This window comes from Ranitomeya imitator, chromosome 2 (genome assembly GCF_032444005.1).
Source record: "Ranitomeya imitator isolate aRanImi1 chromosome 2, aRanImi1.pri, whole genome shotgun sequence".
Lineage (NCBI taxonomy): Eukaryota > Metazoa > Chordata > Amphibia > Anura > Dendrobatidae > Ranitomeya > Ranitomeya imitator.
Genome location: NC_091283.1, coordinates 540,743,728 through 540,771,046, shown reverse-complemented (window position 1 = coordinate 540,771,046; position 27,319 = coordinate 540,743,728). Strand labels below are relative to the sequence as shown.

The 27,319-nt window shown below is 45.2% G+C and overlaps 1 protein-coding gene across 1 annotated transcript in view; it reads left to right on the top strand.

Moving 5' to 3' along the window:
* Nucleotides 1–27,319, top strand: part of CNTNAP1 (contactin associated protein 1) — a 217,797-nt gene that overhangs the window by 59,068 nt on the left and 131,410 nt on the right. The window contains exons 2-3 of the mRNA XM_069751911.1: nucleotides 10,561–10,662; nucleotides 11,123–11,319. Of these exons, the coding sequence (XP_069608012.1) occupies nucleotides 10,561–10,662; nucleotides 11,123–11,319 (299 nt within the window). The remainder of the gene's footprint in view (nucleotides 1–10,560; nucleotides 10,663–11,122; nucleotides 11,320–27,319) is intronic.

Here is a 27,319-nt window from a genome sequence, read left to right as displayed (position 1 = left end):
ACCAACATCACCATACACTTTAGGGCCCCTGGGGACCCCGCTTCACCTGTGGGAAGTATCACCATCATTGCTGCAACAACATCCCCCAGAGGACCCCTTTAAAGCAGTGTCGGTCCCACTATTGACCGAACACTTCAGGTGGCGTCACGACAAACTTATTCACAATTCCCCTTTAAAGACAGTTCCCTTTTACAGTGAGTCCCAGGGCCACAGACCGGGTCACAGCCACCGTGACATCCCCTTTAACCCCTTCATGACCTTGGGATTTTCCGTTTTTCCGTGTTTGTTTTTCGCTCCCCTCCTTCCCAGAGCCATAACTTTTTTATTTTTCTGTCAATATGGCCATGTGAGGGCTTATTTTTTGCGGGACGAGTTGTTCTTTTGAACGACATCATTGATTGTACCATGTTATGTACTAAAAAATGGGAAAAAAATTCCAAGTACGGTGAAATTACAAAAAAAGTGCAATCCCATGAGTTTTTTGTATGGCTTTTTTGCTAGGTTCACTAGATGCTAAAACTGACCTGCCACTGTGATTCTCCACGTCATTTTGAGTTCATAGACACCAAACATGTCTAGGTTATTTTTTATCTAAGTGGTGAAAAAAAATTCCAAACTTTGCTTTAATACCCGTAGCGTGTAATCTTTTTTGGACATCGGGTCAGGTGAGGGCTTATTTTTTGCACGCCGAGCTGATGTTTTTAATGATACCATTTTGGTGCAGATACGTTCTTTTGATCGCCCGTTATTGCATCTTAATGCAATGTCGTGGCGACCAAAAAAACGTTTAGCGATCAGGTTAATTCTTTTTTTTGTTGATAAATCAGGCGATTCTGAACGCGGCGATACCAAATATGTGTATATTTGATTTTATTTTTAGTATTTTATTTTGAATGGGGCGGGCAAAAGGGGGGTGATTTAAACTTTTTTTTTTTTTATTTATTTCATTTTTTTTTTACATTTTTTTTTAACTTTTGCCATGCTTCAATAGCCTCCATGGGAAGCTAGAAGCTGGCACAACTCAATCGGCTCTGCTACATAGAGGCGAAGCATAGATCGCCTCTGTGTAGTAGAATTACAGGCTTGCTATGAACGCCGACCACAGGGTGGGGCTCACAGCAAGCCGGCATCAACAACCATAGAGGTCTCAAGGAGACCTCGGGTTGTTATAGCAACGCATCGCTGACCCCCGATCATGTGATGGGATCGGCGATAAGCGCATTTCCGGCTGCGTTTGACAGCGGCATTTAACTAGTTAATAGCGGCGGGTGGATCGCGATTCCACTCACCACTATTGCACGCACATGTCAGCTGTACAAAACAGCTGACATGTCGCGGCTTTGATGTGGGCTCAGCGCCGGAGCCCATATCAAAGTAGGGGATCTGACCTCGGACGTACTAGCCTGTCTGAGGTCAGAAAGGGGTTAATAGCGACCGGACCCGGTGCCGAGTACCCTGCTGCCCTGGTGGGCGACTCACATGCAGTGGGTAACGTAACATAGAATGTGTGTGTAAAATTAAGTTTATATGTATGTATGTAACAAGCTGTGTAGCAGGAATTGTGTGCAAAATACAGCATATGAAATGTGCGTAGCATGGAATGTGCATATACTGTAATATTTAGTGTGTGTAGCATTGAGTGTGTTTATCTAGCACACAATGTCTGTAGCATGTAGTGCGTACAACATACAGTGTATGTGGAGAATAGAGTGTGTGTTAGGCTGGGAACACATGCGAGAAACACGTCCGTGTCTCGCATGTGAAAACCAAGCTGTGGCGCCGGCACTGTGGAGCGGAGCATGCGGCCGCATAGCAACACATGGAGCCGCACGCTCCGCTCCCAAGTGTCGGCGCCAGAGCTTGGATTTCAGATGCGAGACACGGACGTGTTTCTTGCATGTGTGATCCCGGCCTTACATACAGTGTGTGTAACATGCAGTTTATGTGTGATGTGACATAGTGTTTGCGTGTGACGTGCAGGGTATACAAGTAACATGTATGTAGTGTGTTTATGTGTGTAGCAAAGTGTGTACGTGTAGCATGTTGTGTGTACCATACCGTCTTTCCAACTGCACAAATAATTTTGACAAAAGTAAAAACAAATTGATCTCATCTTATAATAATAATAATAACAATATTATATGAATTTGGGAGTATTGCACAAAATAAAGTACTAAAGTTTTGCAAAGGACTGCATGCACTGAATTTCAAGTTATACTGCAAATTACTTACCATACACCAACACTAGGGGAGGCGACTATGAGAATTAGTGGGGTTAAAGTTACAAATACAATTACCTGGATCTCCTTCTTAGGGCAGTCCCACATGTCCAGATAATTCCGGTACCGGAAAAAATCGGTACCGTAATTATCCGTGTCCGTGTGCCCCTGCGTTTATGTGGCACATCAGTGTGGCACACGTGCGGCACACGTGTGCCGCCCGTGTGCCCACTGGGTACCACAAGGAGCGGGCAGGAGACAGCGCTAAAGTTTAGCGCTGTCCCCTGCATCGTGCTGAAACCGCGATTCAAATCTTCTGTGCAGCAGCATTATATGCGAAGATATGAATAATCCTTTTTTTTTAAGTTTATCGTGTATAAAATAAAGGTCCATGTCCCACCCCCTGTGCGCCCCCCCGCTGTTCTGAAAATACTCACCCAGCTCCCCCGTTGGCTGTCGCTGCTTCCTGTCCTGGCCGCAGCCTCTACTGTATGCGGTCACGTGGGGCCGCTCATTTACAGTAATGAATATGCGGCTCTACCCCTATGGGAGGTGGAGCCAGATATTCATGACTGTAATCGGCGGCCCCACGTGACCGAATACAGTAGAAGGGGGGGGGGCGCACAGGGGGTGGGAGGGGGGTGGGCACATAGATCTTGATTTTACACACAATTATTCATATCTTCTCTACAGCAAACGCTGCTGCAGGGAAGATATGAATCGCGGCTTCAGCACCAGTGGGGGGGACAGCGCTTAATGTAGCGCTGTCTCCTGCAGGCACACGGACTGCACACGGACAACGTCCGTGTGTGGTACGTGTTTTACACGGACCCATTGACTTTAATGGGTCCGTGTAATACGTGCGCTCCCATGAACACTGACATGTCTCCGTGTTTGGCACACGGAGACACGGTCCGCACAAAATCAATGACATCTGCACAGATGCATTGATTTTTATGTGTCTATGTGTGTCAGTGGCTCCGGTACGTAAGGAAACTGTCACCTCACGTACCGGAGCCACTGACGTGTGAAACCGGCCTTACTGATCGATGTGTCACCGACAGCTCCTCTCAGACAATGCTGCTGCATACATACCACATGTCTTCACTCTCCCTCCAGTCCACCATGCTGCTGAGCCCACTGTGTTCTGCTCCTCTGTAAACAAGCTGTGCTTCTGATGCAGTAACTGCTGGTGATACCAGGTCACAGGGCAGTCACACACAAAATGGGGCTGCCCTGTGATGCTGCTCTTCATTCTGCCCCAGGGATATTAGACCACCCAAAAGGGGAGGACAAATGGTGATGTCAGCAGTTACAGCCTACATTTTCCAGCTAACAGTAAGGCTATGTGCACACGTTAAGGCTTTTTCGCGTTTTTTCGTGGTAAAAATTCAATAAAAACTCTTTAAAAATGCATACATTATGCATCCTATCATTTAGAATGCATTCTGCATGTTCATTAATTTTGCGGATTTTCTGCGTTTTTCCCACTATTCTATGCATTTGGGAAAAAACGTATAAAAACGCACCAAAAACGCATCAAAAACGCGGTAAAAACGCATGCGGATTTCTGGCAGAAATGTCCGTTTTTTGTCAGGAAAATTTCTGCAAGAAATCCTGACGTGTGCACATACCCTCCTCAAGCTGGTAAGCCTTACTATAGCTGCTTGAGGTCTAAAACGGAAAATGCTCCCCCTAGTGGTAAATATGTATATTTGTAAGAAAATACAGTATATAATATTTTTCATATAGAAATGTTTGCAAACAGTGCAAACATTGCATTAATATATTTTATTTACTATTTTAAGCTTAATTTCACACAAAAACAAACTACAAGAAAACTGGTGGCACCTTCCCTTTAAGTATAGTCAATCACTGCTTGTTTAACTGAAATGGGCTCATGTAAAAGCATCCTAAATGTTTCTGTGTAATGATGCTATATTTTGGGGTCCTACTTAGATTTTTGCCCTGCATCATACTTTGTCTAAGGGCAGAGACAGACTGCCATATAACTTGTGCGATCGCATTGTATATCTCGTACTGGCTGTCTGCTCTCCTGACCTGAGCTTGTCAATTCCATAGAAATACATCACGCTGTCATGCTTTGGTTAGCTGAGGTTCCGGCCAGTCCATGCACTGCGATGCTATCATTGTGCGAGTTATACGGCAGTCTGTCTCTGCCCTAAAACCAACCCTGGCACTAAGTAGTGAGAAAAATTATTGTGCTTCTTTTTATTATTAATGCATCTGAATAAAATTGACGAATGAATGCTTTCGGTCCGGCAAAGGACCTTCATCCGACAATTCTTTAGTGTCAACTGGATGTAGAAGCAATCTAAGAAGGTATAAGGAGTGTCCACAGATAGGTTATATAACAGCCTGCTGCAATAGGAGTGTCCTTCCTGCTGCACAGCATGTTGCCACACTTCCTCCTCACTGATCCGGACACAGCACTTTGCCTCTGCAACTGATGTTGCCACATACCCCGGCGCTTTATCCTCCCTGTGTGATTGGTGTTCCATATCTCAGATCATACCTATTGCAGCAGATTATACCTATTGCAGCAGGCTGTTATATAACCTATATAATCTGTGGACGCTCCTTATAATTTCTTAGATTACTTCTACATCCAGTTCACACTAAAGAATTGTCTGATGAAGATCCTTTGCCGGACCGAAAACGTTTATTCGTCAATTTTGTCTGGATGCATTAATAATAAAAAAATGCAAAGGGGAGGCCGACATGACAAGGAGACGTGATAGAATGAGGAGCGTTCAGTTTTAAAAGTACATAAAGGGTTAATGGGGAATGCTGGGGCGATAAGGTCACTGAGTGGGAGGGGATAGAGGGATTCAAAAAAGGCGGTATTTTAAACGGAGGTAGCCATATTAGTGGATCAACCAGTCGGGCACCCACCGGTCAGAGAAAGCTCCGTGTTTCTGATGGGGGATTCGGAGGTAAAAGCCTTGCTGCAAAGCTTGAGGGAGGCTGCAGGCACCCAAGGAACGGCGTGACTGCAGACATCCATCAGCAGCTTATTGCAGGGGGCGGCGGCAGGAGGCTCATAAGCTCCATCTGCAGGCAGACGGCCGCGGAGATCCAGGCCTCTGGCGCGCCTTAACGCAGATGCCACCCCCAGGCTCCGGCGCCGAGTAAGGAGCCCATCCAGGGACCCTCCGGTACCTGACACAGGCCGCAGGCAGCCCGCGCCTCGTCAGAGAACTGGGAGGAATCCGACCAGCCTGCGGGACCTGCAACAGGGGAAGCGTCTGCTTCCCTCACGGCGGTGAGTGCACCTCAGCGGGAGTCGGGACCAGGGCCGGCGGGCGCTTGCGTGGCAGCAAGGCCTGCTCTGCGAGGATGAGAGTGGGAGTCTAGGAGGTGGGGGCCTTACCTGTCAGCCCCTCAGCGTGGGAGTCATAGCGGGCGGCAGTCGGCTGGCCCAGGCAGCAGAGCGCGGTCGGCGACGGCGCCACGTGGCAGACGGAGGCACAGCGCAGGCCAAGGTGGGGGGTTGGTTCCCACAGCCTTCCTGGGAGGCGGGCAGCGTTCGGCTGCCTCGGGCAACGATTCTGCTTCCCCTGCACAAGCGCAGCGAAGCTCAAATGCAGCAGCACACAGCATGACAGGAGTCACCAACAGCGCAGCGTCCGCCTCAGGGGTCCCTGGCCTGGTAGCTACAGCACCAGCCGAAAGTTTCCAGCAGCTGGGCTTACAGGACGACCCCGTGGCTACAGTGAGAGCAGAAGATCGTTACATTATGGATCCAGCACAGCACCCAGGCAGCCAGGTGAAAGCGAGCGTATTTTTCCTTTTAATCCCTGCTTGCCGGTTATTGAGGGTATGGGGTGGGAGTTGTTAAACGGGGGGGGGGAGGTGAGTGGGGGCATGGGGGTATTGTTGCATGGGCTTAGGGATTTAGCCTTTTTATTGGGGTCTGGGGGAGGTGCGAGAGTAGCATTTCCATCAGCAGCGTGGTTGGGGACTGGGAACTCTGTGTTAGGCGTTAAGGGTTCCTTTGACAATGGGGGAATTTCAAGTACTGAGGTTGCGGATGCTAGTAGTACTCAGTCGGTGACAGGGAGGGGTGGGGCGTCTGGAGGCAACACAGTTATGGATGACTCGGCTAGTACTAGTTGTACTGCAAGGGAGGGTGGCGAAAGAGAGAAGGATGATACGGTACGCCTGGACGATGCGGCAAAAGGGGAAGTATATGTATGTTTTGAAGGCCCATTGGGGGCTCACTTAAAAATCAAGGTGAGAGACAAAATATGGAAAGGGGAATATATAGAGATTTTTTCTCTGTTGCCGTTGGAGCGTTTTAATTTGGATAGGGTTAGGAGGGAGGATACTAAAAAAGAGGACGAAGAAAGGACAAGGTACCGGTTAATCACTAGAAATTTCTCAAATTTCAAGCGTTTGCCATTTTGGCAAGTGTAATTGGTGAAAAGGCGCCAGAGAATTGTTCAGGCCTGTTTTGTTACATGGATGCAATAGGTGAGGCGTATAGGACTGTGTTTCTCATTTAATGAGGGGAATTGCAGATTCGGGGGAAAATGTAAATTTAGGCACGAATGCTCATCTTGTGGGGGAACACATGGGGCCTCAAAATCTTTCCGGGGAGGCAGGCAGGAAGGAAGTGATACAATTGAAAAAAGGGGTGACCCCGGTTCGTCTGGAAGAGATGGAAGCCTATCTAAATAGGTACCCTGACGTAGCGGCGGCAGAGTTGTTGAAAGACGGTTTTAAGGAAGGCTTTAGGATCCCATTTATTGAACAAGAAGTCACGTTGTCAAAAAAGAATTTAAAATCGGCTTTAGAGTTTCTGGATGTGGTCTCTGAAAAGTTAAAAAAGGAGGTCACCTTGGGTAGGATGGCCGGTCCCTTCGAAGCGGCCCCCTTCAGTAACCTGAGGGTTTCACCACTTGGGGTAGTTCCCAAAAAAGAGCCCAATAAATTTAGACTTATTCATCATTTATCATTCCCAAAAGGCTCATCAGTAAATGACGGGATTGATCCTCAGTTGTGTTCGGTTTTATTTACGTCATTCGATGCAGCTGTAGACTGGGTTAGATTATGCGGAAAAGGGGCATTACTAGCTAAAACAGATATTGAAGCAGCATTTCGTTTATTACCAGTACACCCAGAGCGCATGCATTTGTTAGGTTGTTTTTGGGATGAGGGATTTTTTGTGGACCGTTGTCTCCCTATGGGGTGTTCGATTTCGTGTGCCTATTTTGCAACTTTTAGTACGTTTTTAGAATGGGTGGTTAAGGATGTTTCCTGTTTGAATTCCTGTATCCATTATCTCAACGACTTCTTATTTATTGGTCCAGCACAGGCTGCTGATTGTTCAATTTTATTGCATACCATGGAAAGAATGTCTCAAAAGTTTGGGATTCCTTTAGCAGCTGACAAGACAGTTGGGCCGGTTGTTTCACTCAGTTTTTTAGGGATCGAGATTGACACAATGGCTATGGAGTGTAGATTGCCAGAAGATAAAGTGACGGCTTTGAAGATTGAGGTAGGGAGAGCAGCGAGTTCACGTAAACTAACTCTGAGGGAGGTACAGTCATTGTTAGGCAATCTACATTTTGCGTGCAGGATTTTGCCAATGGGCCGTGTTTTTTGTTGGCGGCTATCATAGGCGACAGCAGGGGTTAAATCCCCTTTGCATTTTATCAGACTGAAGAAAGAAATGAGAGATGTTTTGAAAGTGTGGGAACAATTTTTGGAGAATTATAATGGTCGTTCCATTTGGATCTGCCCAATCGTGGATGCTGACGTTTTGGGTTTGTTTATTAAGGTAGATGAAAGCCACGGTTTCGATTTGTATTTTCGCAGCGACTCGATGGTGACGAAGTGGCCTCAGTCATGGAGTGATTCAGGTTTGGTGTCAAACCGCATTCTGATTCAGTTGTTCCCCAGAGTTGTTGCGCTGGCTCGGTGGGGGGAAGTGATTCAAAACATAAAAATATGTTTTCTTTGGGAACATGCCGGTACAGTTTTGGCGATAAATACTCTCTCGGACGCATCACCGTCAGTTGTGAGGGTATTACAGCACTTGGTGTTTGTGGATTTAAAATTTAACTTATGGATTGTAGTGGAAGTTGGTTTTGGCACTGCTAACTCTGTTGCTGATTCTCTTTTTTGTTCACAGTGGGAACGGCATTTGGAGTCGGACTCGCAGGGCACGGAGTGTCCAGCGGAATTATGGATCCTGCCTTGCGGGCCGTGAGGCATCTTTTTTCTAAGTCACTTGCGGACAGGTCTTGGAGGCAGTACGGCCAAGCTTGGAATATTTGGGAGGCTTGGAGGGCATCAATAAGCACTGATATCGAGGATGAGAGTAAATTGTTGTTGTTGGGTCATGGTTGGGAGTCGGGATGGTCAGTGTCGAAACTGAGTACGTTTGTGGTGGGGTTATCATTTGGTTTAAAGTCAGAGGAGTGACTGATGAAACTAAATCATTTTTGGTACGGCAAGTAGTAAGAGGTATGAAAAGAGGAAGGAGGTCAGTAGACGGCAGGTGGCCCGTTTCTTATGAAGTACTACTGGTGATTGTTAAAAGTTATCTGTCATATGCTCTTCTGCATGGGAAAATGATCTGTTTAAGGCCGCATTTTCTTTGGCGTTTTTTGGCGCTTTCCACTTAGGAGAGCTCATTAGTCCATCTAGGTTTATAAGGGGAGGCTTGCTGAGGGAAGACGTGGACATCTGTGGTGCTGTTCCTTCGCTCCTCAAAAACAGACATGAGCGGGAGAGGTTGTAAAGTGGTACTGTTTGAGGTTCGTGGTTTTCCCATGTGCCCGGTGTGTTTGAGGAATTTTATGTAACGCGGGGGGTCATTAAGGGAGCCGTTGTTGGTTCATGCTGACGGCTCCTTTTTGTCCAGGTTTCAATTTGTAGCGGTTTTCAGACGATGTTTGGAGGAGGGGGGTTTACCAGCTGCGGAGTATAATGGTCATTCGTTCAGAATTGGGGCAGCAACAGAAGCTGCTAGCTGGGGTTTACATGAAGACGTGATAAAGAAGATTGGACGCTGGGAATCTGAGAGAGTTCGGTCTTATGTTCGTCTAAACCTGATTTGAGATGTTTATTTCCCCCCCCCCCTTTTCTGTTGCAGACCATCATCAACGGTTAATTTGGATTATGGGACACTCATTCGTCTTCTGGGCAGCGTTGAGGGCAGCGGTGCGTCCATCTGGGCGTCAATTGGGTTTTCATCAAGAATCGGCAACCCTACGGTGGAGTGGTAAAAGGGGGATGGTTTGGGGTCAGTTTTTGTCTGAATTTCATCGCTTCGTTCGGTTGGACCGGGTTCCTGACATAGTTGTTATACATTTAGGAGGGAACGATCTAGGTAAGAGGCCTTGCAGAGACTTGATAAAGGACATTAAGTTTGACATGCTAAGGCTGTGGGCGATGTTTCCAAAAGTGGTGGTGGTTTGGTCCGATATTCCGCGGAAGGTTTGGCGAGGAGCAAGATCAGTGGCAGGGGTTAATAAAGCAAGGATCAAGTTGAATAGAGCAATTTCTCATTTTATGGGAAGGAATGGGGCGGTGGTAGTTAGGCATGTGGATTTGGAATCCGGTGAAGGAAGTTATTGGAGAGCGGACGGTGTTCATTTGAATGCAGTGGGCACGGATATGTGGTGCTTGGCCATACAAGAAAGCATCGAGACAGCTTTGAAAGTGTGGAGCGGTAAATCTTGATATTTCATCATGGCATCGTGGCGTAGGGGGGAAGGTCCTCGAAGTTGGTGGAAATGGAAATGGTGGATTGGTAGGGGGGGATCTCAAGAGGTCCTGGACTCCCCTAAGGAATTTCGGTTGGACGGGGTCTGTTCAGTCCTATGGAATTGTTAATCAAGGGACCCGTCGATTGCTTAGTGGTTCAGGCAGGTTGGTTATCAACTGCCCCCGAGCTGGTGCATAGCGGCTGGGGGTAAGACTTGACCTGGGGCCACGGTGGGCTGTGGATACTTATGATTAGGTGTTTTGGGGCTTCAAGGACCACACCCCCTCTTTTTGACTTTATTGTTAAATTGTTTTATTAAATGTTAATAAAAGGCTGCTGTGGCCATTTAATCCAATTTCAGTGTGAAGTTTTTATTTGCTAATGGTCACTGCAACAGGTATCTGGGCGAGGGATCCGGAAAAGGATTTGTGTATGGGGGATGGACGGGGAGAAGGTAAAATAACATATAAGCTACTTTGGCTCATGGATACCCTGATGTCATGTTCTTACCAGGACTGAATTTCCCATTATTTTCTGTATGTAGATGACCTTTCTTTCTGCCTGTCCTTATACGCAGCATTTATTTCTTTTTATTTTCAGAATGGTGCTACAATGACCTGGTTTCCCCGTTGTACTTTACTTCATTTGATGCTTCTTCAAGATACACTATTTTTTATGCAGCTAACTTTGCACGACTTTATGGTAAGTTGCTAAATTTGCTTTGATCATATACTGGGCGTCCTGCCGAGGTAAATTGTGTGTCATACCTGAAAAATTGCATCTGAAATTCTTATTGTGGCTTAAAGGGGTTGTCCCAAGATATTGATGACACTCAACACTCCCACAATCAGCTGTGTCGTATGGAAACATTGAACAGAGCTACACTCCACAGCTTCATTCAGTCTGAAGTGTCTGCTGCCAGGTGCAGCAAAACAGCTCCTATATAAAAACAGACATTACAAGGCAGTACAACTTTGTTCAGATCCAGTTGAAGCCAAACCTATGATCAGCTGATCATGGTTGGGCTAAACTTTCATTGATCTGATATTAACAATCAATGCTGAAGTTAGGTCATCAATATCTTGTGATTGGACAGTCCCTTTCACTTTTTATTATTACTGATACTCAGGTTGCTTTGTTTCCCTATTCTCTCCATTTGCAGGCAGCAGTGGATGGTCTCCTGCCTCTGGTGATAAAAATCCATGGCTTCAAATAGACCTAAAGAGGAAATATAAAATAAAGGGAATTGCCACTCAGGGAACACATAACACTTATTATGACTGGGTTACCAAGTACATCCTGCTTTTTGGTGACCGTCCCGATAGTTGGAAGCCATTCTTCCAACAAGGCACTAACTGGGTAAGTGTCACACACTTGTTCTTAACAGATAACTATATTACAGAATATATACATACTGTAAACATAACTTATTATTATTATACATTTTTATAGCACCATTTATTCCATGGCGCTTTACATGTGAACGGGGCAAATATAGACAAGTACAATCTACGTATATTATACGTACATATTATTTCAGATGGACTATTAGACCATCTAGACTACTAGACCATCTAGACTCGAGAGAATGAATGGATGATTTTTGTCAGGATTTTTTTTGCTGGTGATTACACACGTAAACTCAGTATTCATATAGAGAACAATATAAACTGCTCAAAAAAATAAAGGGAACACTAAAATCCCACATCCTAGATATCACTGAATGAAATATTCCAGTTGTAAATCTTTATTCATTACATAGTGGAATGTGTTGCGAATAGTGTTGAGCGATACCGTCCGATATTTGAAAGTATCGGTATCGGATGGTATCGGCCAATATCCGAAAAATATCGGATATCGCCGATACCGATATCCGATACCAATACAAGTCAATAGGACACAAATATCGGAAGGTATCCGTAATGGTTCCCAGGGTCTGAAGGAAAGGAAACTCTCCTTCAGGCCCTGGGATCCATATTAATGTGTAAAATAAAGAATAAAAATAAAAAATATTGATATACTTACCCTCAGACGGGCCCTGGTTGTCACCGCTGCAATCGCCATGCTTTTCTTCCTAAGAATGAGCGCTTTAATGACCTTCGATGACGTCGCGGCTTGTGATTGGTCGCTGAGCGGTCATGTGACCGCTCACGCGACCAATCACAAGCCGCGACGTCATCGAAGGTACTTAACAAGCTCATTCATAGGAAGGAAAACATGGCGATTGCAGCGGTGACAACCAGGGCCCGTCCGAGGGTGAGTATATCAATATTTTTTATTTTTATTCTTTATTTTACACATTAATCTAAATCCCGATACCGATTCCCGATATCACAAAAATATCGGAACTCGGTATCGGAATTCCGATACCGCAAATATCGGCCGATACCCGATACTTGCGGTATCGGAATGCTCAACACTAGTTGCGAACAATAAAACCTAAAAAATATCACAACTAATATCCCACGGAGGTCTGGAGTTGGAATGATGCTCAAAATCAAAGTGGAAAATGAAGTTACAGGCTGATCCAACTTCAGTGGAAATGCCTCAAGACAAGAAAATGATGCTTAGTAGTGGTTGTGGCCTCCACGTGCCTGTATGATCTCCCTACAACACCTGGGCATGCTCCTGATGAGGCGGCATATGGTCTGCTGAGGGATCTCCTCCTGGACTAAAGCATCCACCAACTCCAGGACAGTCTGTGTTGCAACGTGACATTGGTGGATGGTGCGGGACATGATGTCCCAGATGTGTTCAATCGGATTCAGGTCTGGGGAACGGGCGGGCCAGTCCACAGCTTCAATGCCTTCATCTTGCAGGAACTGCTGACATACTCCAGCCACATGAGGTCTGGCATTGTCCTGCATTAGGAGGAACCCAGGGCCAACCGCACCAGCATATGGTCTCACAAGGGGTCTGAGGATTTCATCTCGGTACATAATAGCAGTCAGGATACCTCTGGCGAGCACGTTGAGGGCTGTGCGGCCCTCCAAAGAAATGCCACCCCACACCATTACTGACTCACTGCCAAACCGGTCATGCTGAAGGATGTTGCAGGCAGCATATCGCTCTCCACGGTGTCTCCAGACTCTGTCACATCTGTGACAGGTGCTAAGTGTTAACCTGCTTACATCTATGAAGAGCACAGGGCACCAGTGGCGAATTTGGGAAAACCTGGAGTTCTGTGGCAAATGCTAAGTTCTGTAAGGTGTTCTGCTGTGAGCACAACCCCCATCTATGGATGTCGGGCACTCAGATCATCCTCATGGAGTCGGTTTCTAACCGTTTGTGCAGACACATGCACATTTGTGGCCTGCTGGATGTCATTTTGCAGGTATCTGGCAGTGCTCCTCCTGTTCCTCCTTGCACAAAGGCTGAGGAAGCGGTCCTGCTGCTGGGTTGTTGCCCTCCTACGGCCCCATCCACGTCTCCTGGTGTACTGGCCTGTCTCCTGGTAGCGCCTCCAGCCTCTGGACACTACGCTAACAGACACAGCAAACCTTCTTGCCACAGCTCGCATTGATGTGCCATCCTGGATTAGCTGCACTAACTGAGCCACTTGTGTGGGTTGTAGAGTCAGTCTCATGCCACCACGAGTGTTAAAGCACAAACAACATTCAAAAGTGACCAAAACATCAGCCAGAAAGCATTGGTACTGAGTAGTGTTGAGCATTCTGATACCGCAAGTATCGGGTATCGGCCGATATTTGCGGTATCGGAATTCCGATCCCGAGTTCCGATATTTTTGCGATATCGGGAATCGGGATCGGGATGAATATTTATGTGTAAAATAAAGAATAAAAATAAAAAATATGAATATACTCACCCTCGGACGCGCCCTGGTTGTAACCGCTGCAACCGGCAGTCTCCGTTCCTAAGAATGAGCGAGTGAAGGACCTGCGATGACATCGTGGCTTGTGATTGTCGCGTGAGCGGTCACATGAGCGGTCACGTGACCAATCACAAGCCGCGACGTCATCGAAGGTCCTTCACCCGCTCATTCTTAGGAATGGAGGCTGCCGGTTACACCGCTAAGGTCCAGGGTCTGCCGGAGGGGTGAGTATATCCATATATTTTATTTTTATTCTTTATTTTTTACATGAACATGGATCCCAGGGCCTGAAGGAGAGTTTCCTCTCCTTCAGACCCTGGGAACCATTCCAGGATACATTCCGATATTTGTGTCCCATTGACTTGTATTGGTATCGGGTATCGGTATCGGCGATATCCGATATTTTTCGGATATCGGCCGATACAATCCGATACCGATACTTTCAAATATCGGAAGGTATCGCTCAACACTAGTACTGAGATGTGGTCTGTGGTCCCCACCTGCGGAACCACTCCTTTATTGTGTGTGTCTTGATAATTGTTAATAATTTCCATCTGTTGTCTATTCCATTTGCACAACAGCATGTGAAATTGATTGTCAAACAGTGTTGCTTCCTATGTGGACAGTTTGATTTCACAGAAGTTTGATTTACTTGGAGTTATATTCTGCTGTTTAAGTGTTCCCTTTATTTTTTTTGAGCAGTGTATATTGAAGGGCTTCTTAAATCCCATCCGAAAGTATAAAAAAAAATCAATCTGTAATTTTCAGCTATGCAGCATGTCAATTCTGTTGCTTGTTTCCTATGGATTTTCACTGCTGACTTCAGTCTTTGCAGTGCATCATGGATTTGCATGTCCTGCCTGACCAAGATTATAAAAAACTTTCTTCTCGTCATGTCAAATGGTACAGAACAGCTCGCTCCACAGACTAGGTGCAACACAGGAGAAGTCCAGCCGACGGGAGTGAGTAATAAGTGAGAATGAAAGTTGTATGTCATTGAAAGCAGAGATGTGCAGTAGTGTGCAGTTTGTAGACTAGGACAAATATTTTTAAGTTACGCTAATTCTGCAAGGAAACCAGATAGTAGTGATATATAGTAGTCTAGGGGAGAGAAGATAAATTACTGGCAGGCTGTAATGCTTTTGGTACGCTGAGAATATGATCAGATGATTACATTGTGAAGTTACATACCGTAGTTTGATTTAATAGGTAATAAAGTTGTTTTTTTTTTTAAATTAAAAAGTGTTTTTATTTTGCCAAATTGTAAAAAAAAAGTTACACATTTACATAGGTTGAATAAAGATATAAGTTTAACAAGATCAAAATTTCTGGACCAGTTATGCATCTATCGTTAGATTATTTATAACACAAAATGTTAGTGGTTCATAGAAAACCACCCAGCCCTTTTTTTAAATGTTGATATAGTGTCTTCAATTACTCCCTCTTCCAGTAGGGCCACCCAAAGTATTATTACTACTCTAACTGTAAAGAACCTATTTAAATGCCAAAATCACTTTTCCTCTATGCGTAATTAATGAGTGCCCTCTTGTCCTAAGTATGGTCTTTGAAAGGAATAAGTCATGTGCCAGTCCTTTGTATTGACCACACATGACTTTATTCAGTGAGGAAAATAAGAATTTGATACACTGCTGACACCCGGCACACCCACTATCAGCTGATATTGGTGTCGGTGGCGGCATCCGCCAGCCAGAAGTACTCACTTGCATCAATGCTAAAGTAGTCGACAACCTAAAAATATAAAAGTTATATGTATCCCAAAATGCTGATTTTGAAAAATACAACTACATTGACAGGAATAAAAAAGCTGTGGCTCACTGAATTTAGCGACACAAGAATTAAAAAATATGTAGTATTAAGGTGAATTCGACTGCAAGACATTAGGTATGAAGAGTGGGTAGGGTGGTTTTTGTAACAGATTTTCAGTAGAGAAAATTTAGAAACTTACCTTTGTGATATAAAGAAGTCTTAACCACAGAGACATCTGACATTCGTAAAAGGGAATCTGTCGGCAGGATTGTGCTCAGTAACCTATAGAGAGTGTCAGGTCAGCGCTGTTATACTGATTATAATGATACGCTAATGATATGCTCGTGCTCCAGGGCGGTCTGTGGGGGTCTTCATGTGGTGTTCTGATAAGGTATTCATAATGTAGACTGCTGACAGGTCATTGATCCCTCACTGACCTGCCCCCTAGTTTACTTAATGAATATTATATGTACAGTACAGACCAAAAGTTTGGACACACCTTCTCATTTAAAGATTTTTCTGTATTTTCATGACTATTAACTAACACAAGTGGAATTATATACTTAACAAAAAAGTGTGAAACAACTGAAATTATGTCTTATATTCTAGGTTCTTCAAAGTAGCCACCTTTTGCTTTGATGACTGCTTTGCACACTCTTGGCATTCTCTTGATGAGCTTCAAGAGGTAGTCACAGGGAATGGTCTTCCAACAATCTTGAAGGAGTTCCCAGAGATGCTTAGCACTTGTTGGCCCTTTTGCCTTCACTCTGCGGTCCAGCTCACCCCAAACCATCTTGATTGGGTTCAGGTCTGGTGACTGTGGAGGCCAGGTCATCTGGCGTAGCACCCCACACTCTCTTTCTTGGTCAAATAGCCCTTACACAGCCTGGAGGTGTGTTTGGGGTCATTGTCCTGTTGAAAAATAAATGGTGGTCCAACTAAACGCAAACCAGATGGAATAGCATGCCGCTGCAAGATGCTGTGGTAGCCATGCTGGTTCAGTATGCCTTCAATTTTGAATAAATCCCCAACAGTGTCACTAGCAAAGCACCCCCACACCATAACACCTCCTCCTCCATGCTTCATGTTGGGAACCAGGCATGTACAGTCCATCCGTTCACCTTTTCTTCATCGCACAAAGACACGGTGGTTGGAACCAAAGATCTCAAATTTGGACTCATCAGACCAAAGCACAGATTTCCACAGATTGGTGACTCGGATAAACTTATCCTCAGATGCAGAGGTGACTCTTGGTCTTCCTTTCCTAGGGCGGTCCACATGTGAGCCAGTTTCTTTGTAGCGCTTGATGGTTTTTGTCACTGCACTTGGGGACACTTTCAAAGTTTGCCCAATTTTTCAGACTGACTGACCTTCATTTCTTAAATTAATGATGGCCACTCATTTTTCTTTATTTAGCTGCTTTTTCTTGCCATAATACAAATTCTAACAGTCTATTCAGCAGGACTATCAGCTGTGTATCCACCAGACTTCTGCACAACACAACTGATGGTCCCAACCTCATTTATAAGGATAGAAATCCCACTTATTAAACCTGACAGGGCACACCTGTGAAGTGAAAACCATTCCTGGTGACTACCTCTTGAAGCTCATCAAGAGAATGCCAAGAGTGTGCAAAGCAGTCATCAAAGCAAAAGGTGGCTACTTTGAAGAACCTAGAATATAAGACATAATTTCAGTTGTTTCACACTTTTTTGTTAAGTATATAATTCCACATGTGTTAATTCATAGTTTTGATGCCTTCAGTGTGAATGTACAATTTCATAGTCCTGAAAATAAAGAAAAATCTTTAAATGAGAAGGTGTGTCCAAACTTTTGGTCTGTACTGTATATTTTTTTTAAATCCCTTCTGCAGGCAGGCGCCGGATGCAGCGCCTGTGCTGCAGCATGATCACATCCATATTGCACATTTAATTATTCTTTTTGATGGTATCCATAAATTCCTATAAAAAAAATCAGTTTGAAAATGGCGCCATGCCGCACTTGAGCAATAACAGCTATTGGTTATCGGATAGCTGCTACTGCACAGGCACTAGCGGCGCCATCTTGCTAGAGAAAAAAATGTCTCTTCCAAAATGGCGCCGCCGGTGCCTAAGCAGTAAAGTAGAAATTCACTGCACACTCTGAGGATTTTCAAGTGATGGAAGAAAAAAAAACGTTTATTGGTGAGAACAAAAAAACAGTAGAAAGTGGCAGAGCGCAGAAAAAATTCCGAGCGACTATATAATTGAGTAACGTTTCGACCTATCCCCGAGCTGCCAACAACAACCTTAAAGCATATCGCTTTCTCTCTAAGGACTATACAGGCCATTATACACATCACCACAACCAGGGAGGCTTCCCTATACAGTGTACATTCACCACCAAGACAACATTAACAACGTATTGAATAAGACCTGGGATAGGTCGAAACGTCACTCATTTATATAGTTGCTCTGAATTTTTCTGCGCTCTGCCACTTTCTACTGTTTTATTTGTTCTCATCAATAAACGTTTTTTTCTTGCATCACTTGAAAATCCTCAGAGTGTGTGGTGAATTTCTGCTATATGGACTCAGGGCCTTCCTGCCCATTACACCAGCACCTCGAATTAGGACAGAGTGCATGCCATTTTCTTTCTTTATTGGTGCCTAAGCAGTAGCATCTATTGGATCGCCGATAGCTGCTACTGCTTTTCAAACTGCTTTTTTTTTTTTTAGGAATCTATAATATAACGCTGGGAGCGTCACTCTGTCCGAAGCCTTTATAGACTGCGCAAGCGCCGGCGCAGTCTGGCCCCCACAGAGTGACGCTCCCAGGAGATCGCGGTATGCGTAAACACTGAACGCACACCGCGATCTCCAACAGAGAAGCAGGGACCGCCAGGAGGGTAAGTATCGTCTATATTCACCTGTCCCCCGTTCCACCGCTGCGCGCCGCCATCTTCCGGGTCCTCTGCCTGTGACGTTCAGTTCAGAGGGCACGATGACACGCTTAATGCGCGCCGCCCTCTGACTGACCAGTCACAGCCAGAGGACCCGGAAGATGGCGGCGCGCAGCGGTGGAACGGGGCCAGGTGAATATAGCAAGTGCTGGGGGGCCTGAACTAGCGGCGATACCGGCACCTGACCCCCACAGCGCGCCGGTGTCCCCGCCTGCTCAGGCCCTCCAGCACTCGGCGCCCAGCGACGATAGGTAAGTATGGTATCTTTTTTTTTCCATATATTGCAGCAGCATACAGGGCATATACCATGGAGCATCTTATGGGGCCATAAACCATAATGGAGCAGTGTACGGGGGCATACACACTGGAGCGTCTTATGGGGGCCATCAACCATAATGGAGCAGTGTACAGGGGCATACACTATGGAGCATCTTATGGGGGCCATAAACCATAATGGAGCAGTGTACGGGGCATATACTATGGAGCATCTTATGGGGGCCATAAACCATAATGGAGCAGTGTACGGGGCATATACTATGGATCATCTTATGGGGGCCATAAACTATAATGCAGCAGTGTACGGGGCATATACTATGGAGCATCTTATGGGGGCCATAAACCATAATGGAGCAGTGTATGGGGGCATACACTATGGAGCATCTTATGGGGGCCATAAACCATAATGGAGCAGTGTACGGGGGCATACACTATGGAGCATCTTATTGGGGACATAAACCATAATAGAGCAGTGTACGGGGGCATACACACTGGAGCATCTTATGGGTCCATAAACCATAATGGAGCAGTGTACGGGGGCATATACAATGGAGCATCTTATGGGGCCATAAACCATAATGGAGCAGTGTGCGGGGGCATATACCATGGAGCATGTTATGGGGGCCATAAACCATAATGGAGCAGTGTACGGGGGCATATACAATGGAGCATTTTATGGGGGCCATAAACCTTTATGGAGCAGTGTACGGGGGCATATAATATGGAACATCTTATGGGGCCATAAACCATAATGGAGCAGTGTACGGGGGCATATACAATAGAGCATCTTATGGGGCCATAAACCATAATGGAGCAGTGTACGGTGGCATATACCAGGAAGCATCTTATGGGGCCATAAACCATAATGGAGCAGTGTACGGGGGCATATACAATGGAGCATCTTATGGGGGCCATAAACCATAATGGAGCAGTGTACGGGGGCATATACAATGGAGCATCTTATGGGGCCATAAACCATAATGGAGCAGTGTACGGGGGCATATACAATGGAGCATCTTATGGGGCCATAAACCATAATGGAGCAGTGTATGGGGGCATATACAATGGAGCATCTTATGGGGCCATAAACCATAATGGAGCAGTGTACGGGGGCATATACAATGGAGCATCTTATGGGGGCCATAAACCATAATGGAGCAGTGTACGGGGGCATACACAATGGAGCATCTTATGGGGCCATAAACCATAATGGAGCAGTGTACAGGGGCATATACAATGGAGCATCTTATGGGGCCATAAACCATAATGGAGCAGTGTACGGGGGCATACACTATGGAGCATCTTATGGGGCCATAAACCATAATGGAAAAGTGTACGGGGGCATATACAATGGAGCATCTTATGGGGCCATAAACCATAATGGAGCAGTGTACGGGGGCATACACTATGGAGCATCTTATGGGGCCATAAACCATAATGGAGCAGTGTACGGGGCATATACCATGGAGCATCTTATGGGGGCCATAAACCATAATGGACCAGTGTACGGGGGCATATACCATGGAGCATCTTATGGGGGCCATAAACCTTTATGGAACAGCGTACGGGGACATATACTATGGAGCATCTTATGGGGGCCATCAACCTTTATGGAGCAGTGTACGGGGCATATACTATGGAGCATCTTATGGGGGCCATAAACCTTTATGGAGCAGCGTATGGGGCATATGGATGGGAGCAGCAAATTAAAGAACGGTGGCGCAGGATGGGAGCAGCACATGTCAGAATGGAGGCGCAGGATGGGAGCAGCACATGACAGGATGGGGACACAGGATTGGGTGCAGCACATGACAGGATGGGGGCGCAGGATGGGAGCAGCACATGACAGGATGGGGGTGCAGGATGGGTGCAGCACATGACAGGATGGGGGCGCAGGATGGGTGCAGCACATGACAGAATGGGGGTGCAGGATGGGAGCAGCACATGGCAGGATGGGGACGCAGGATGAAGCAGCACATGACAGGATGGGGGCGCAAGATGGAGCAGCACATGACAGGATGGGGACGCAGGATGGGTGCAGCACATGACAGGATGGGGACGCAGGATGGGTGCAGCACATGATAGGATGGGGACGCAGAATGGGTGCAGCACATGACAGGATGGGGACGCAGGATGGGTGCAGCACATGATAGGATGGGGACGCAGGATGGGAGCAGCACATGACAGGATGGGGGCGCAGGATGGGTGCAGCACATGACAGGATGGGGGCGCAGGATGGGTGCAGCACATGACAGAATGGGGGCACAGGATGGGTGCAGCACATGACAGGATGGGGACGCAGGATGGAGCAGCACATACCAGGATGGAGACCATATACCAATAAAATGCTCGCCACGCGGGCGTAGAACGGGTTCAATAGCTAGTTTATGAATACTAGCAAAAAGAATAATTAAATCCCAAGAAACAATGAAAACCCTATATTAAGGGTCACCAATCTAACCCAAGAAGAGGTGCGAAACCGGCTAAATAAGATTAAAATAGATAAATCTCCGGGTCCGGATGGCATACACCCACGAGTACTAAGAGAACTAAGTAATGTAATAGATAAACCATTATTTCTTATTTTTAGGGACTCTATAGCGACAGGGTCTGTTCCGCAGGACTGGCGCATAGCAAATGTGGTGCCAATATTCAAAAAGGGCTCTAAAAGTGAACCTGGAAATTATAGGCCAGTAAGTCTAACCTCTATTGTTGGTAAAATATTTGAAGGGTTTCTGAGGGATGTTATTCTGGATTATCTCAATGAGAATAACTGTTTAACTCCATATCAGCATGGGTTTATGAGAAATCGCTCCTGTCAAACCAATCTAATCAGTTTTTATGAAGAGGTAAGCTATAGGCTGGACCACGGTGAGTCATTGGACGTGGTATATCTCGATTTTTCCAAAGCGTTTGATACCGTGCCGCACAAGAGGTTGGTACACAAAATGAGAATGCTTGGTCTGGGGGAAAATGTGTGTAAATGGGTTAGTAACTGGCTAAGTGATAGAAAGCAGAGGGTGGTTATAAATGGTATAGTCTCTAACTGGGTCGCTGTGACCAGTGGGGTACCGCAGGGGTCAGTATTGGGACCTGTTCTCTTCAACATATTCATTAATGATCTGGTAGAAGGTTTACACAGTAAAATATCGATATTTGCAGATGATACAAAACTATGTAAAGCAGTTAATACAAGAGAAGATAGTATTCTGCTACAGATGGATCTGGATAAGTTGGAAACTTGGGCTGAAAGGTGGCAGATGAGGTTTAACAATGATAAATGTAAGGTTATACACATGGGAAGAAGGAATCAATATCACCATTACACACTGAATGGGAAACCACTGGGTAAATCTGACAGGGAGAAGGACTTGGGGATCCTAGTTAATGATAAACTTACCTGGAGCAGCCAGTGCCAGGCAGCAGCTGCCAAGGCAAACAGGATCATGGGGTGCATTAAAAGAGGTCTGGATACACATGATGAGAGCATTATACTGCCTCTGTACAAATCCCTAGTTAGACCGCACATGGAGTACTGTGTCCAGTTTTGGGCACCGGTGCTCAGGAAGGATATAATGGAACTAGAGAGAGTACAAAGGAGGGCAACAAAATTAATAAAGGGGATGGGAGAACTACAATACCCAGATAGATTAGCGAAATTAGGATTATTTAGTCTAGAAAAAAGACGACTGAGGGGCGATCTAATAACCATGTATAAGCATATAAGGGGACAATACAAATATCTCGCTGAGGATCTGTTTATACCAAGGAAGGTGACGGGCACAAGGGGGCATTCTTTGCGTCTGGAGGAGAGAAGGTTTTTCCACCAACATAGAAGAGGATTCTTTACTGTTAGGGCAGTGAGAATCTGGAATTGCTTGCCTGAGGAGGTGGTGATGGCGAACTCAGTCGAGGGGTTCAAGAGAGGCCTGGATGTCTTCCTGGAGCAGAACAATATTGTATCATACAATTATTAGGTTCTGTAGAAGGACGTAGATCTGGGGATTTATTATGATGGAATATAGGCTGAACTGGATGGACAAATGTCTTTTTTCGGCCTTACTAACTATGTTACTATGTTACTAAATCCACAATATGGATGCGATCATGGTGCAGCGCAGGTATCACCTCTGGCGCCTGCCTGCAGAAGGGAATTTTTATATATTTGTTAAAATATGTATAATATTCATTATGTAAACTAGGAGGCATTATGTAAACTGAAGGATCAGTGACCTGTCAGAGGCCACATGAATACGTAATCAGAACACCACATGAACACCCCCCTCCAGGCCCGCCTTAGGGCACGAGCATATCATTAACTCAAAACTGAAAATAAAGATTACACAACAACCACAAGACTGATTTCAGTATAACGGCGCCGACCTGACACTGTCTGCAGGTTACTGTGCACAATCCTGCTGACAGGTTCCCTTTAATGCTTTTTAGGAGAACAGATGAAATGTCTAGGGAAGATGTATGTAGTTACGTGCCATAAAAAAATAAAAATTAAATGAAAATTTAAATGAAAATGGTACTGAAAACAAAACTTGCTCAAAAGGAATTGTAGAGAATTGTGAAGGAAAACCAGGAGGGGACTCAAAATGAATCTTGGACAACCTCCATAGAGCGCAGAACATAAGAACATGTGAGGAAGCCTTTGGACTTCTCATTGAAAGTGTGGTCAGAGCTAAATGAGTGAGATTGCTTTGGCATATCATCAGTTGGCACTTGTTTAGGGCAGAAAATCTGTCTGTATAATACGATCTGAAAAGCTCCCATACACATTAGATTAAAGTCATCTGAACCTGAGTGAATTCATTTGAATCACCCAATAGATATTAAAGGTGCACAGTACAAAAGGTAATAAATTAGTAAAGGAAATAAGATAACAATAGATACACTAATTTTGAGAAAACAGAAACAAAACATAGATTCAAGATCAGATCAAGCAAGTTGTCATGGTCATGTGTTGGGGAGGCAGTGAGCATGGAAAGTCCTAGCAATGAGATTAAAGAAGGGGGATTATAAACTGAAGGGGATAGTGATTTATGAGTGGGGATTTTAAAATCACTCAGAATGAGTGTGAGTAATTCATGGAAACGGAAGGATGTGAGACAAACTGCAAAGTGATCAATAAAAAGAATGGATGAGCCTGAGGCACAGAAAATGCAACATAAAGAGAAAACTCGTGTCAGAGTCTGATAGGCCTCACTCTGGGATTCTTGGAGGCTTCTTATAGCCTCATTGTGGGGCCATTCTGTTGCTTATACTCTGACCCTTAGCCGAGTGTGTTTGACCCTGTTGTGCTTTGTGCTTGTGCTACATTACGTCTGCCTGGTTCTGATTTGGCTGTGTCCCTGTTACGAGTTTTGCCTGTCCCTTTTGTACTGTGCTGCCCTCTCTGTTTATGACCCCTTGGCTACCTCCTGTTTACCCTCTGCCTTCTTCTCTTGTACTGCGCTGCCCTCTCTGTGTATGACCCCTTGGCTATGTTCTGACTATCCATTCTGTCTAATCCCTTGGTAACTTTGTCATGAAGTTACCGTTCGAGTTTTCCTTCACCTCCTAGCTCTCTGGAGCTTAGGTCACGCCCCCAGTAGTCACGTGCTTCAGGTCCTGTTTTTCTGAAGCACACATCTTCACCACTGTTGCTCCGCTCCACAGGTATCTTTGGGCATAGTTTGTTTTACTCAGGACACGCGCACTGGCTCAGTTAGCAAGTGCAGTGCGGTGTTCCTGACAATGGAGTTGCTTATCTTTTGTGAGGGATATGATATTAGATGATAGTGATGACCTGAGATTGCTCTATACATGACATAGGATACTAAAGGTACCTTCACACATAACGATATTGTTAACGATATCGTTGCTTTTTGTGACGTAGCAACGATATCGTTAATGAAATCGTTATGTGTGACAGCGACCAACGATCAGGCCCCTGCTGGGAGATCGTTGGTCGCTGAATAAAGTCCAGAACTTTATTTCGTCGCTGGATCTCCCGTGGACATCGCTGGATCGGCGTGTGTGACACCGATCCAGCGATGTCTTCACTGGTAACCAGGGTAAACATCGGGTAACTAAGCGCAGGGCCGCGCTTAGTAACCCGATGTTTACCCTGGTTACCATCCTAAAAGTAAAAAAAACCAAACACTACATACTTACCTACAGCCGTCTGTCCTCCAGCGCTGTGCTCTGCTCTCCTCCTGCACTGGCTGTGAGCGTCGGTCAGCCGGAAAGCAGAGCGGTGACGTCACCGCTCTGCTTTCCGGCCGCTGTGCTGGAGGACAGACGGCTGTAGGTAAGTATGTAGTGTTTGTTTTTTTTTACTTTTAGGATGGTAACCAGGGTAAACATCGGGTTACTAAGCGCGGCCCTGCGCTTAGTTACCCGATGTTTACCCTGGTTACCGGCATCGTTGGTCGCTGGAGAGCGGTCTGTGTGACAGCTCTCCAGCGACCAAACAGCGATGCTGCAGCGATCCGGATCGTTGTCGGTATCGCTGCAGCGTCGCTTAATGTGAAGGGGCCTTAAGACTTTTGTATAAACATCACATAGGAGACAGGAGCACAGAATGTGTTGACTCCATCCATAAAGTATGTACAGTACAGACTAAAAGTTTGGACACACATTCTCATTTAAAGATTTTTACCTCTTAAAGCTCATCAAGAGAATGCCAAGAGTGTGCAAAGCAGTCATCAAAGCAAAAGGTGGCTACTTTGAAGAACCTAGAATATAAGACATAATTTCAGTTGTTTCACACTTTTTTGTTAAGTATATACTGTAATTCCACATGTGTTAATTCATAGTTTTGATGCCTTCAGTGTGAATGTACAATTTTCATAGTCATGAAAATACAGAAGAATCTTTAAATGAGAAGGTGTGTCCAAACTTTTGGTCTGCACTGCACTAATGCTGGCACTGGCTAGTATCAGAACGTAATACTTCATTGCATATGCTGCAATGTTCAACCCATGATCAAGAGTGCTACTATTTACAGGGACATCTCCTTCAGACTAGCGATATCTAGCGACCTTTGCCGCAACATGGATCACACGGCTAAAGAATGTACAGTAATATTTGCTTAGTGATGTTTTAATTACATGCAATTGTGGTCAGGGAAACACCGATAAGCATGCGAAGGATAAGACTTTGAAGGTTTGCTCAGAAGATTTGTATCAAATGCCATGACTGTTGAAGAGACCTGAGTAGTCTCGAAAGCTTGCAATTTGTTACCATCTTTTCATTTAGCCAGTAAAAGGTATCAACCACTGAGGACTCTCAATTCTAAATATTTTTCTATCCACTGGCTAACACGGTACCAAGATATATATCTTTCCTGTACAGGTCCTTCTCAAAAAATTAGCATATAGTGTTAAATTTCATTATTTACCATAATGTAATGATTACAATTAAACTTTCATATATTATAGATTCATTATCCACCAACTGAAATTTGTCAGGTCTTTTATTGTTTTAATACTGATGATTTTGGCATACAACTCCTGATAACCCAAAAAACCTGTCTCAATAAATTAGCATATTTCACCCATCCAATCAAATAAAAGTGTTTTTTAATAACAAACAAAAAAACCAACAAATAATAATGTTCAGTTATGCACTCAATACTTGGTCGGGAATCCTTTGGCAGAAATGACTGCTTCAATGCGGCGTGGCATGGAGGCAATCAGCCTGTGACACTGCTGAGATGTTATGGAGGCCCAGGATGCTTCAATAGCGGCCTTAAGCTCATCCAGAGTGTTGGGTCTTGCGTCTCTCAACTTTCTCTTCACAATATCCCACAGATTCTCTATGGGGTTCAGGTCAGGAGAGTTGGCAGGCCAATTGAGCACAGTAATGCCATGGTCAGTAAACCATTTACCAGTGGTTTTGGCACTGTGAGCAGGTGCCAGGTCGTGCTGAAAAATGAAATCTTCATCTCCATAAAGCATTTCAGCCGATGGAAGCATGAAGTGCTCCAAAATCTCCTGATAGCTAGCTGCATTGACCCTGCCCTTGATGAAACACAGTGGACCAACACCAGCAGCTGACATGGCACCCCACACCATCACTGACTGTGGGTACTTGACACTGGACTTCAGGCATTTTGGCATTTCCTTCTCCCCAGTCTTCCTCCAGACTCTGGCACCTTGATTTCCGAATGACATGCAAAATTTGCTTTCATCAGAAAAAAGTACTTGGGACCACTTAGCAACAGTCCAGTGCTGCTTCTCTGTAGCTCAAAAGTGGCTTTACCTGGGGAATGCGGCACCTGTAGCCCATTTCCTGCACACGCCTGTGCACGGTGGCTCTGGATGTTTCCACACCAGACTCAGTCCACTGCTTCCTCAGGTTCCCCAAGGTCTGGAATCGGTCCTTCTCCACAATCTTCCTCAGGGTCCGGTCTCCTCTTCTCGTTGTACAGCGTTTTCTGCCACATTGTTTCCTTCCAACAGACTTACCATTGAGGTGCCTTGATACAGCACTCTGGGAACAGCCTATTTGTTGAGAAATTTCTTTCTGGGTCTTACCCTCTTGCTTGAGGGT